Raw genomic sequence first — 13,816 nt, forward strand, 5'->3', positions numbered from 1 at the left:
GTACTTTGTGTTTTGTACTAATGGCTAATGTTGCATCAGCATTGTCATTCTGAGCATGTTAGCATTCTGACGTTAGCATTTGGCTCAAAGCAATGCTGTGTCTAAGTAAAACCTGACAGAGCTGTTAGCATGGCTGTAGACTCTTAATCTTGTTAGCAAACATTTGAGAAATGATAATAAGAAATTTTGTTGATAATAGTGGGCATTAAGTGACTTAATGTGTTACAAGTTCAGGGCCAAAACCAGTATGATTATTTTTTTCAGATTAAGTTGGCTACAGTGTAAAACTATTCATCACAAGTATCTACTGTCAAGTATTCCTCAAGAGTTTCCTTTGTCTTAGGGAGAAGTGTTTAGAGGAGGTGATGCTGACTGCAGGCCAAAAGGTCTCAAGGATCACATGCTGGCCTCAAGCAATAAATGGAGCATCCTGGAAAGTTCCTGGAAAGTAGAAACATACAGTATACAGCTTTATTTGTTAGATGTTGCCAGAAACTGTATCAGAGGGTTTACTGTGTATCCTTTGAAATGATACAGCATGATATAAAAGTGAAATGTTCAAATCTCAAATCTTCAAAACAAACTAAGAAATGGGGATGTTTGGTATTTTTGCAAAGTGGGTAAAACCACACAGGCAAAACGTCTTCTATGATGCCTTGATGAACCCCAAATTGTCCAGAAACAATAAGGCATCCTCCCAACATAAATATGACTGTTCCATCACAACACACACATTTAAATAAAACCTCTTAATTATAGGTGACATAACGAGAGGTAGAAAGAGGCAGCCTCATTTAAAAACGTCTTTATTTCATCAACCGGATCCAAGATCATGTTTTCAGACTTGTTTACATTCAGACAACAGGGTGAGACCACATGCTGAGGACAGGAGAGGAGGCAGGTTGGTGTGCACGGCTGCTCTTTCATACAATCCTCTGTATGTATGTGTATATGTGTAACTTTTCATACAGTCCTCTCTGTATATAGGCATGTGTATGGGCACTCTCGCATGTGTGTGTGTGTGAGCTCTGTCTCTCTCAGACAGTCTTTTGATCAGCCGCCTCCGGAGCTGTTGAGACAGATGCTGAGTCCTCCTGGGTTTTGTCTAATCCTTGGCTGCAGCCTCGGTCACCTGACTGCATGCCATCTTTCACTGTGATGGCGGTGTTGGAATAGGTTGCGTCTATACTCTCATATGGTTCTGATGTCCACTGAGAAAGAGAGGAAGAGAGAGGAGGCAAAGGAACAGGCATATCAGAGGTACATTAGAATAATAATCTGTTTATAGCCAGTACTGTACATACACCATTTTGCATCCTAAGTCAAAAATTTGGGAAGATGTTATGTTGTATGTTATCCTCTCAGTTTTATAACAAATTTTACCGCTCAAATCTTCAGACGATGAGATAACAGGTGCCATGTGACATGTCTGAAATTGACAAGACTTTAAAGTCTGAAGCCCGACCAGTGGCCCCCTCGAGGCTGCAACATTGATTACACCTCACAATTAAAAGTGTTCGATGGAACAATAACAGCATAGTTCCCAAAATGTCGAATTATTCCTTTAATGGTTAAAAAGATTAGGAGTCTAGCTCCATTCAAAGTCAAGCTATTAGCTTTTTAGAAACCTTGTCATGGACCAAATGGGTGGTCAAGAGGTAGTTTTTTGTTTTTAATGATTAATTTTTAGGGGCTTTTGAGGGTGGTGCTAGAAAAATTCACCAAAATCAGAAAGCTGTTTTCCATAAAAAGTAAGGGAACAGGAAAAGTATAGTTTTCATTTCATGGACCCCTTAAATGTGCCTTTAAATTGAATTCTTACATGACAATTGTTTATAAATGTATAATGTAAACTTGTTGTTGTTCTTTATATCTTACTGCTGGCCTGGGTGAAGGCCATGTTGTAATGAGAGGACCAAATTCTATATGAGGAGGCTGCATCCCTCAGACAGCACTGTGTATAAAGAGGCAGGGACTTTGCATGTCTACCTGTTGATTTGTTCCCTACCTGGGTGGCCCTGCTGCTGGACCTGTGTGAGGGCCCCATGGCGATGTTGACACTGGACGAGGACTGTGTATCGGTGGTGTTGCCCCCTTCAGCAGCGGACAGCCCAGAGATAACCAGGCCACTGGAGAAACTACGCTTCCCAAACAGCAAGCTGAGAGTGGACGAAGATGAGGAGACCTGGGGAAAGGCACCACAAAGGAAGAACATGCAGTTCTTGCAAACACTAAGATGGTACATGGGAGCACAAAACACAAATATGCTCATGCACAAACAATTACCAGAGACAGCAGGCTGCATCTAAGAACAACTTGTAGTCAGTAATACACTGTAAACATGCTTTGGCCATTAGCTGTGGAGTTGTTTCTTGGATGAGTTTTTATGATACTGAGAACGATGAAATTCTGAAGCTTAAACTATCTAGTGGTAATAACATCAACTCACTTGATAATTTAGGGGGTTTACTGCTAAACATGACACAATTTTAACATGCAGAATTGCTGCTGTGGCATGAAAATCAAATGTCAACTTTGGCAATTCAAACATTTCACCTGATGGACTATATATGTTCCTCTTACAAGTTGAGGCTATTTCTGACTCCTCCGCTTGACAGACAGGCACTCCATTTATAGTTATTTTGAGCACAGATTTGGCTACTTGGACATGCAACCATTTGGCCTGTAAGATGAGCTGTATATGTTCTAGATACTTTTTAGGGTTTAAATAAAAAATATAAATACATCAAGGCTGGTTTTCCCTAAAACTACTTTAATTTGAATATATTGCATACAGTGTTTTCATTTTATGTGAATATTACCATTTGTATGTGGTGCCTCAAGTCTTAATATATTTGATTTCAGTAGTAGATCATTTCTAGCGTGCTTTTTTGTTGTGTGTGTGCATCCAAGAATCCATTTGTTTGTTATAAATCAATTACAAAACACATCAACTTTAAATCTTAAAAGTTGTCAGTTTTGAGATCTTCATCTGTCAACCATGTATTGTGTAGTGTTTTGGCCAACAGACAGTGTGTATGTATAGAAGTGTAACAAGCTCCTACCTGGCTGGAGCGCTGCTGATGCTGCGCTGCCTGGAGCTGCGAGCTGATCCCGCCGGCTCCTGAGAGACGAGGGACCTGAAGAGAGAGAAAGATCCTCATATTGCTTTATTCTCTTGGTAAAAACACACTAAAGCAGTTACAACTCAGCAAGGTAGGCTGCTAAACATGGTTTGTGTGTGTATATACCTGGGAGAATATAGAGGCTATGGATGTGTTAAAGGACAGTTGACTGTTGGACAGACGCTGGACAAGCCCGTGGGTGGAGCCTGAGTCCAGGATGGGCCCTGATTGGCTGCTGACGGGGGGACGCTGACTCTGAGGCTGCACTGACCGACTGCGGTACTCTCTCCTGGCTGCAGAAACACACAGAAATACATACTTTTATGAACTAATATACAAATAAAAACCATACTTTATACCACATAACTAACTGAACTAACATAATGTTTTTTTGATTTTGTACAACCAAATAAATCACGTGTAAAGATATTTTATTGTATTGAGGCGGACCATGTACTTTTTAAAACAAAATTACATGAAATCAGATTGATGTTTAACTTCAAACAAAGGCATACCATTACCAAACTACCTTAAAAATACCACTTATACTAAAAGTAGCCAAACAAGAACTGACTCTACCCTGTCTGTGGCCCAAAGCCCATTGGTTCCTACTGAAGATGAAAATCTTTAAAAACGTGTGACAAATATATTGTTTTGTTGTTTTTGGTCTTTTCAAGGGATTTGTTGACAGTAGGAAAAATACAGAATATCACCTGACTTATCCTTTGATAAAATGTAAAAGTGAAATAAAATGATGATTAAACCTACATTAAAAACCAAACTTAAACGCCCAGTATGAAGGATTTAGTGGCATCTAGCGGTGAAATTGCAGTTTGCAACCATCTGAATACAGCTCACATCACCCTCCCCTTCCAAGCGTGTAGGAGAAACTATGGTGGCCGCGAAACCCGTGAAAAATGCAAAGGCCATATGTGGAGCCAGTGTCTGGTTTGTCCGTTATGGGTAGAGTTGCCAACTTGGCGACTTTCTCACTAGATTTTGCAACTTTTCAGACCCTCTTAGCAACTTTATTTCTAAAAAGCGACTAGCGACAAATTTAGTGACTTATTCAGATTCATATTGACATATATTCATATTGTAATTTATTCCCATGCATGCTGCGGCTCTTCTGCCAACAGTGTCTCTCTTCCTCTCCTCTCGTGCTGTGCGCAGGCAGTGTGTGGCGTGTGGGGCAACGTCACTCTCTCCGGATCTCTGGATTAGGATGTTATAGCTTGTAAATATGTAAATAGTTCTTTTGATCTTGTAAATATTTAAATTATTCATTTGATCTTCTCCCTCCTCCCTCCCTTTGTAGATTTTTTAATTAATTTTTTTACGTAAAATACACAATGTCCCCGTAGTGAGTTTATGATTATTTGGCCAAAGATTTCTTTATCTTCATTGTCTTGAATTAAGGTGATCTCTCCCTCACTGCACTACGAATTATGCAAATGAATGCATGATGACGCCATCAACATGCAAATGAACGCATGACATCATCTGGCGACTTTTAGAGCTAGTGCAGTACTAGTACCTGGGACACGTTTGTGTGTGTGTGTTGGCATGTACCTGCGTTGTGGTGTCTGTGGCTGTGTGTCGTCCTGGCTCTGTGCTGGTAAAGGCTCAGGCTGTTGGACGTGACAGAGGATGGGCGGTTGTGGCTCAGCGAGGACGAACCACCGGCACCGCAGTCCACATCCTCCATGTTCACACCACTGTTACAGCTGGTCAGGTTGTCCTTACGCACCCTGAAGAACACACACACACAAACCCACAGCTCTGATTTATTTATTCATGTCCGCATCAGTGCAAGGGACATAAACTGGCAAAGGACCATCAAAAATTTAGCAAGCCTTGACTATTCCAGCTGGTTAAGCACACACACACACACACACACACACACACACACACACACACACATAAATTTACACTCAGAGAGAGAAAGCTGTTACGTAACTGTGCTAGCATATGTGACACACACTACTGCAGTCTTCCTCTTAAATTAATTAAATGTGTTCTGGCTGATGAGGCACGGCCAATCTCCTTGGCCACTTAGTGAAATTAAGACAACACCTTTAACTCGAGGTCGATGAAATAGGATTATCAATCTAATCTAATCTGAAAGGAAAACTCAGATCCCTAAGAAGCTTAGAAACTGCTGACCTGCAGAGGTTAATGCAGAGCCTTTACGAAAAGCTATGCGGAAGGTAATGTGTGAAAGAGGGACTGAAAAAAATGAGAGGATAGAGGGAGAGATGGGAAGTGAGGGAAGGATGGAAAGCCAGAGGAAGAGAGGGAATGCTCCCACTCTGCAATCCAGCCCCCTCTTTCTCTCAAGTGTGCACTCCCACTGTCCCTTTACATGACTTCCACCAAGTCAATATCTGTAAATCCACAGAGAAGCACTCACTCAGCAGGCAGCCGGAGCATTACACTGCGGTTTGCACCTCATCCAGAGTGATTTACACCAAATACAACCAGCTGAATAAGTGAACATTATGAAGTTACCATCATCTCATGTGTCATCACATCTTTTTGCCTCTTGCACATCATCTTAACCTAATGTTGTGTTTGGGGTCCTGGAGACTCCGGGCCCTCTTTAATGGCTCAAAAAACATATTTAACATTGTTTTATCTGCTAAATGAACCACTGCGGATGTGATGGACATACTGTTACATTGTGTGCTGGAAAATGCTGCAGGTAATCAACCTAATACAACATACTTTGCAGCGGTGTTTGCAATAGTTATTTAGCGACTCCAAAATTAAAATAGTCTCTCATGAAATTATATTTTGTCTACAACGATACATCTTAGCTGCACAAGACAAAAGGCATTGTGAGCAATAACCCTCGGCCGAAAGTGATTACATATGGCCTAGATGATTGTTAGAAGTTTTTACTGTAAATCTGCACTCTAAATAAAGCCAGATAAATTAAACTGAGCCTCTTACTCAAGGACCCCCAGAGCATGACAGTTGTTCCAGAAACTGAACCACCTTTCAGCTACAGCATTGTCTTTTTACCCACAAGACTGAACTAAATAAGAAATGATGAGGGAGTCTTTTTTTCCATCTTCAGCATGTGAAGAATGTTAATTGAAGAGCACAGTCACAGGGAGAGTTTGAGCCTGAAGAGGCAAGGAGGAAAAGACTGCACTCTTGACTGAGGTGGGAAAACAATGTACGTTTTTGAAAATGCAATAATGTATTTACTCTAAACTGACCGTAACCATTTTGAGCAGAGCCAGGAACGAATGGCGTCCAGGCTTAAAGCCCCTCCTCCAATGCAGCGGAGCGTACTGTGTGTTCCTGCGTATGATGTTGTTAGTGGTGACACATACCTAAAAAAATTAGAGAATAAATGTCAGCAACAAAGGACACCTGCAGATAGATAAAACTGTGAAGATAAGGAAGTTAATACATCAATCAAAACAGTAATTAAAAGATTTTTCAAAACTTTTCTCATTAATGCAAACTTTAAATTCCTAAAACCTTGTGATGCCATGCTCTACTCATGTGGTCTTGAATGTGGCAGCATAGCTGTGAAAGACACATACATGGGGTAGCCCAGCGGCTGGTCGCAGGACGAGTTGACCATGTTCCTCAGAGCTTGCTTTGAGTTCTGGATGCTGCCGCGTTCCGGGTTTCGGTTCCGTAAAAACACCAACTCTTGCTGCTGGCCTGCCCACAGACCTCGCACACACTCCTTATTGATCTGCAGAGAGAGAGATGAGGGAGGAGATCACATTATACAGACGTTCACAGTTAAAGAAGAGGGAAGAGGAAAGACCCAGAGGACATGACAGTAAAATTACTTTTTAAAGGACTATTAAGTCATTTCTGTTTCATTATTCTCCACTGGCAAAAAAGCATGTATGAAAATCCAAATTCTAATAAAGTTAGCTAATTAGATGGAGATTAAATTGAAAAAGTAATATATATCCTGGAGCCAAACAGAACCATTTTGTCATCTGCTTTTTTTGGCTTCATCCAGGAGACCGGATAATTTAGTTTCAACATCATCCTGAGCAACTGAAACTTTATGTGGCAGAGGATTAGCAGGAAATAGGCACATTAACAAACTAATTGCAGAGCCACAAAGATTGATCAACAACCCTATCAAAACCCACACATTTTGTGTAATGTGTAACTCGTTTTGTGCAATGGGTTAATAAAAACCTTACTTAGTTAGAACAGTTTAACATTTTGGGAAATATGCTTAATCGCTTAATCGAGTAAGATGAAAAGATCAATACTGCTGTCGAAACATGAGAGTGGCACCAATCGTCTCATCTAACGCTTGGCAAGAAAGCAGATAAGTGTCTGTTGAACTTTTCCTTTAACACCATCCTCTAATGACTTGGTATGTGCCCTCTCGACCATTGAGATCCATGGATGGAGCCCTGCTGGTTACTCCCAGGTCACAGTTTGTGATTGAGCCCCCACACTATGGAACTGTCTGCCTACTGAACTCTTTTAAATCTCTTCTTAAAACTTTTCTCTTTGTGAAAGCTTTTGGAAATGTTTGATATGTCTTTATTGTTTTTACTGGGTTTTTTTTCGTATTTATTTGATCTTATTCATTTTATTGTTTATTGTAAAGACACATTTGTGCGCAGCCATGCAGATAGACAAGTGATTGCGGTGGTTGTTTGGTACCACAACTCTAGGATGAGCTTTGAAACCTTGTCCTAGTTAGAATAGGCAGGAGGTTTTTTCACGCTATATGCACACTACAAAGCTGAATAGACAGACCTTACAGGCAGTCAGAGACACATTTGCATTCAAACTACACCACACATGTGCGCTCTTTGCCATCTCTCACCATCTTACTTATTCATTCACTTTCCGAACCAAACTTTTCTGACTATGTGCTAAAGCTGCAAAATTTAAATAGTTCTCACACATACAAACTCCCACCCACACCCTCAGCCCTCTTACCTTGATGACCTTAAAGCTGAGGTGGCGTTTGTATAGCATGATGATCTTATACTCGTCCGTACCGTCGTCAATCATGTGTCTCAGTGTGAGCAGCGTGTCGCGGCTGGATAGCACCGCCTTACGCCAAGCGGGGTCACTCTCGTGGCAGATGACCAGGCTGCTGCGGTAGTTTGTGATGGCTTCGTACAAGATAGATGCTTCCTCGGTCTCCTCCAGACAGGTGAAGTGATCCTGAAAGGGAAGGAAAGGCATGATGGAGCACTGTAGAATTTGATCAGATTTTAGCAAAATCTCTACTCCAGGGATGAGAAATGGCAAATCATGAAGATATTATTAGAGACTTTAAATGATGTACAAATGTAAATCTACAGAAGAGTAGACTTAGTGAAACTGCATTGAACTGTAGTTAAAAACAAACATTTAGAGAGACAAAAGGATGAGCAAGACAGGAAAAACAAACACAAAGACACATAAGCAGAGGTAGACAGGAAGCTGGTTTACAATCCCAGAGTTATGGCATGAGGACAAAGCAGCAGCAGCCATTTCAAAGCACAGTTCACTTTACCTGATGCAGTTTGAGGCTCATTCTGACTGCAGGAGCCACCACCTTCTGCAGGAGGTCCAGATCAGCAAAAACCCACTCATCTTTGGTGGCAATGCGGAAGTCGCCTTTAAACAGGGTGTTGAAACCGTACAGAAATGATTCCAGACTTTGTGGTGGAGGGCAGGGGTTTGTGGTGAAAAAGAGGGATAAAAAGAGAGAGCAAGAGAGAAAGGGGGGGAGGGTTATAAAACTATGAAGTACTTTTAGAACTTACACCACAGAAAGACAAAAAGTCATGAGTGCAGTCACAGAAATCTGTTTGTGGTTAAAGATTTAGCTGCTAATGCCCCCTTCTGGTGTATCTGTTAAACTGCAGGTAAATGTCCCCTGCTACTATAACTCTTAATCCTGTTTTTTCACCCCATTTTTCAACACCTTTGCAACCAATAAAATTGTACAATTATGTGTATTTTTTGCATTTATATAAAGCTACACATGAAGCTATTTCTGAATGCAGAAAGCCCCACTTCATGCTAGATTACATTTTACTGTATTTTTAGACAAATTAAATTTCATTAATCAGTTACTCAATAAATCCAAGTCAGGTTAAGTCATTTTTTCTCTGAATCCCAAAATCACTAATTTGTCTCAGAGGGCTTTACAATTTGTACAACATCAAGATCAAGGTTGATTTTGTTGTCTCCTGAAGAGGAAAATTGTCTTGAATTGAATGAATTGCTGCATAAAAACATACATGTCACAAAAGACACTTAATAAATACAAAAAATGCAGTGTATGTAACACAATAAATAACATAAAAAGTTGAATTCAAAAGCAATAAAACAAACTCTGGCTCAGTTCAACACACTCAGGGGTTTTGCTGTTACAGTCTTACTTATGGTGGCTAATGTAAGCTAACTTAAGCTAGATATCACTGTGTAACTGACATCACTGAGTCAGTTTTCTGACTTTGTGGCTCTTCTATACTTATGCTATTGTTACACTACATTTTAACATTTACCATTCACCTGTAACACATCCTTGCGGCCACAGTGGTCCCTGTTCAGCAAAAGTTACATAGAGTCGCTTTAATATATTACGAGCATACAAACACACAGTAATAAGAACCGTCCTACAGTTATGTCACTGCCCCCCTACCCTTATGCCTGCCATGAACTGCTCATTAATAAGTTTAACTGATAGAGGGACAAATTAATATTTGTAACGATTGCTTACTAGAACCCATTGACTCATACAACACGAGTCACATAAAATCCTAAAGGCCTGCTGAAGTGCTGACTGTTCAAAAATGTCAAGTGGGGGTGTTAAGCATCACCATGATCTTCCCACACGACTCAATTCAGAGAGTGATTACAGGCAATTCATTAATCTATTTGTGTTGCTATTTGGCTTGGACAAGGTTTACCTGTTGGACATGTTGTGTGATGCCGTGCCGAGGGATCTCCTCCCCAGGACGGAGAGAGCGTAACACAGAGTCACCAAAGGAGAATCTTCATCACTGTCCACAGGCTGGACACAAATACAAACACAAAGACAGGGCAAACATGAAGAGGCGTGGCCAAAGATAAAACATAAGTACAGATTCCCCTCAATGCATTTATGGGGATAAAATGTTGTGTTGTTTTTCTTATGAGAACTTAAATTGTAGTTTGATTTTCATTGTAATGCAACTTTTGCTTTCCTTTTACTCATTTCACATGACTGTATAAATAAAAAGTAGAGCTGAAACAATTAGTCGAAGGACAGAAAATTAATCAGCTAAATTTTATGATTGATTAATCATTTAAGTAATTTTTGTGAAAGAATGTCATAAATTCACTGATTCCAGCTTCTCAAATGTGAATATTCGCTGGTTTTCTTACCCTTCTATGACAGTAAACTGAGTATTTTAGGCTTAGACTGTTGGTAAAACAAAACAAGCAATTTGTCATTTGAATACGTTAACTTTTAGGGCATTTTTCCCTATTTTCCATCATTTTTAAGACTAAGCAATTAATCGGTTAAGCAAGAAAAATAAAAAGATTAATTGATAATGAAAATAATTCTCAGTTGCAGTCATGATAAACAGCAGAAGAAAATCGCTCAGCTGCTAAAACCCATAATGAAGTTTGATAGAATAATCTTTAAGTGATGTACCGTCTCCATCTTCCCAGCACAGTACTGAATCCACTCCAGATAGACATTGCAGAAGCTGGCGCGCGTCACCCCCTGCAGGCAGTGCACATAGTCTTCATCAATCTTCACACTAAAAACCTGAGGGTCACGCTCGATGTGGTGCCACTTGGTGTAGGACTGCAGCGCCTCCTGGATGGTGGCATCCTTGAGCCAGGTGGACAGTTTGGGAGAGTGGACCAGGTAGTACATAATACTCTGAGTGGAGAGGGGGAGGAAGGGAAGGAAGGATTGTGGGGTGTGAAGGGGGACCATCAGACAAAAGCAACATAAGAAAAGTAAAAGAGAAAGAAATGTGCACTTGTACATGGCTGTGTGCTATAGCTGCTGACCACATCTGGAGTCACTATTGGCAGGCAGCCACTTGTAATTATAATTAATGACAAGATACTTTATCTGGAAATCAAACTGTTGAACCTTTTGGCAAAACGATAAGAGCCTGTTGAGACAAGTAAAATATTATATTTCCAGTCCGCCACTGAGGAGAGGGCGACTAAATATGTCAAATGTTGATGTCTTATTAAAGCGGCACTACGTACCTTTCCATACCAATGACTCTTCATATCAGTATAATAAAATATCAGCTTAAATACACAGAAAAGAGATAACAGGATCTCAGCAGATCACATGTAGCATAATCGGCTGTTCTGACATGCTTAAAACCAGAAGAAACTGAAGAAATGAAAGACATGTACACTAATAATAGTGAGTCCAGGTTTCTCTGGACTGAGTGATCACTTGGTGCTGTTTAGTTATGGTGTGAAAATGTGTCTCTGGCATCTACACTAAAACCAGAAAGCTTTCTTCTAGGCTAGAAAACAAGACATCTTTCCACCTCTAAATGAGCTAAATTCAGCCCACTTTTTTGATCTGGGCTAAAAAGAGTTTGTACAATACAGTCCTTGAGTAGCTTTAAACAAATTTATGTTGAACTATATTAACACTAGTGTGTATACTATTCTGCTATCAACAACTGCAGCCATCTAAAATACCCAAATATGCAAACAGTGGAATGCTGACATGTACAGTAGAGCTTGGTGATATGGAAAAATATAAATACTGTGTACAAAGTCATATATCACCATCTTCTCATACTAATATGCTGTATATCTAAATATATGTTTCATTTGTGAAAATGAGATGTCACATAATCAGTTAACACTGGACATACTGGTATAATCATGTGAAGTTGAATTAGTTAAAAACTTTTCAGCTGCATTTTTTAACTAGTAATGTTTTGTGGCCACAGACAAAAACAAATACAAAATAACACATTCTTCAGTACTTGAGAAACATTCCTAGGAGGAATCTGAGTAACTACTTCGCAGTCTTAATTTTGACAGCAAAATTGTGTGTAGAAAGACTCACAACAGTGAAAAAAAGTCCAAGGTACAGTACCAATGATAGACAAATGATAAATATCAATATGTTGCCCAGTTACCCAGTGAGGAGGAAAAATGTTGTTTTGCATATTATTTACTTTAACCACAGTCAATTATGTAAAAACATGTACAACTACTTCTTTAAAATGCACATACATAAATAGATGCACACAAATGAAACATACCTTCAGGTAGTAGGTGATGAGTAGCTTTCTGAGATCGTACACTTGTAGCATTGTGGCAGCATTGTTCTCACTGATGCTGTAACCCTCCAGCAGGTACTTGGTGGCCATCACCTCCCAGGCCAGCCAGCGCAGGTTGAAGGCCGCATTGCACGACAACATGTGGGGCAAGTGACCCGGCTCGCAGCAGCAGCACGAGTCGTCTTCCTCCACGCCCTCTGTGATGGCCTCCACCTCTCGCTGCTGGCAGTATGTACCTGGGATGGAGAGAGATGGAGGTGATCAGTCAGTTAGCTTGTCATTCATTCAGAGAGAAGGATGGGAAATGGAAAGTAGGTATGAAGGAGGTAGGGCTGGTCAAACTGTACCTCTGAACTCAAGACCCCTCAGCTGGAAAGTGACCAACCCATTGCCGATCTCGATGAGGTGGACCAGGGCATTGAGGTAGTCAGAAGCCAGAATGAAACAGTCTCCGGCGCTGTAGTTGCCCCATCGGCCCAGCATAAGGTCGCCACAAAGTGAATGCTGCAGCGAGCGAGTCAGGTACTCATAAAAGATGGAGTTTAGGTTGCTATCATCACAGCCTGCGAGAGGACAGCGGGAAAGTGTACCGTTGGATGGATGGAAAAAAGCTTTGATGTCTTCACAATATTGACACAGTGAAGATAACCAAGATATCAATTAAACCAATGATAATTTATTCTAGAGTTTCACAAGTAATCTTTCATATATGACTGTTTGACTTATAGAGGACAGGAAATTTTTAAAAAGCCTGTAACTGATGTAAGTTTAGTTAGAAAGAACTCACCTGTCTCTTTATCCACCTGGGACACCAGTCTGCTGTTAGAGTTGTCAATACGCTTTGTGCTGCAAGAGACGGGAGACAAAAAAACAGTAAAAACCATGTAGACTGTTGAGCCCAAAAAGAAGTCAAAGGGTACCATTTATGCAATGGTGACAAAGCGTTCCCAAGTGTTTGTCATGTAGGGGTGAATAAAATGTTGCAGCTTATGGAATAACAGCTTACGCGTCAGTTTTGAGTCAAATCAAAGTCTATTTTAAAATAGCTCCCCCAAAACAAGTTGAAAACAGCTGATAATATATCTTCTAGAAATGCTCTGTGGACTCTTATTACCATTGTACAAAAACATACTATTGTAAAATATGAAAATGAACACCTCCACAGCCATCCGACACTTAAAATTAAACTATTCTGTTGTCTCAGTTGTTGTCCATGTTGTTCATTTTTTGTTATCATGTTGTCTTGACAACCTGCACAACTACTGCCTAAAACACCAAGATCTGACTCCAGCTGATGATGCTGTCAGTGATTTTAATGTCACAAGTTTAAGTTCTAATGCAAACCACACCATCTAAATATAATCACAGGCTGCTGCATGTCAAATCACTGAAGCTTGCACAACAAAGCTGCAGGAGTATTTTTGG

At 40.3% G+C, this 13,816-nt stretch overlaps 1 protein-coding gene across 2 annotated transcripts in view; it reads right to left on the reverse strand.

The window, feature by feature from the left end:
* Nucleotides 1-789: 789 nt before the first annotated feature.
* Nucleotides 790-13,816, reverse strand: part of pcnx2 (pecanex 2) — a 33,298-nt gene continuing 20,271 nt past the window's right edge. For both annotated transcript variants that reach the window (XM_044214923.1, XM_044214924.1), the window contains exons 27-40: nucleotides 13,179-13,237; nucleotides 12,739-12,954; nucleotides 12,374-12,627; nucleotides 10,771-11,004; nucleotides 10,040-10,143; nucleotides 8,635-8,779; nucleotides 8,070-8,300; nucleotides 6,686-6,843; nucleotides 6,353-6,469; nucleotides 4,698-4,876; nucleotides 3,252-3,418; nucleotides 3,066-3,140; nucleotides 2,009-2,185; nucleotides 790-1,211 (exon numbers count right to left, since the gene is read on the reverse strand). In XM_044214923.1, coding sequence (XP_044070858.1) covers nucleotides 1,038-1,211; nucleotides 2,009-2,185; nucleotides 3,066-3,140; nucleotides 3,252-3,418; nucleotides 4,698-4,876; nucleotides 6,353-6,469; nucleotides 6,686-6,843; nucleotides 8,070-8,300; nucleotides 8,635-8,779; nucleotides 10,040-10,143; nucleotides 10,771-11,004; nucleotides 12,374-12,627; nucleotides 12,739-12,954; nucleotides 13,179-13,237 — 2,290 coding nt within the window. In that variant the 3' untranslated portion in view covers nucleotides 790-1,037. The remainder of the gene's footprint in view (nucleotides 1,212-2,008; nucleotides 2,186-3,065; nucleotides 3,141-3,251; nucleotides 3,419-4,697; nucleotides 4,877-6,352; nucleotides 6,470-6,685; nucleotides 6,844-8,069; nucleotides 8,301-8,634; nucleotides 8,780-10,039; nucleotides 10,144-10,770; nucleotides 11,005-12,373; nucleotides 12,628-12,738; nucleotides 12,955-13,178; nucleotides 13,238-13,816) is intronic.

The sequence above is a fragment of the Siniperca chuatsi genome, linkage group LG11 (assembly GCF_020085105.1).
Source record: "Siniperca chuatsi isolate FFG_IHB_CAS linkage group LG11, ASM2008510v1, whole genome shotgun sequence".
NCBI classification, from domain to species: Eukaryota; Metazoa; Chordata; class Actinopteri; order Centrarchiformes; family Sinipercidae; genus Siniperca; species Siniperca chuatsi.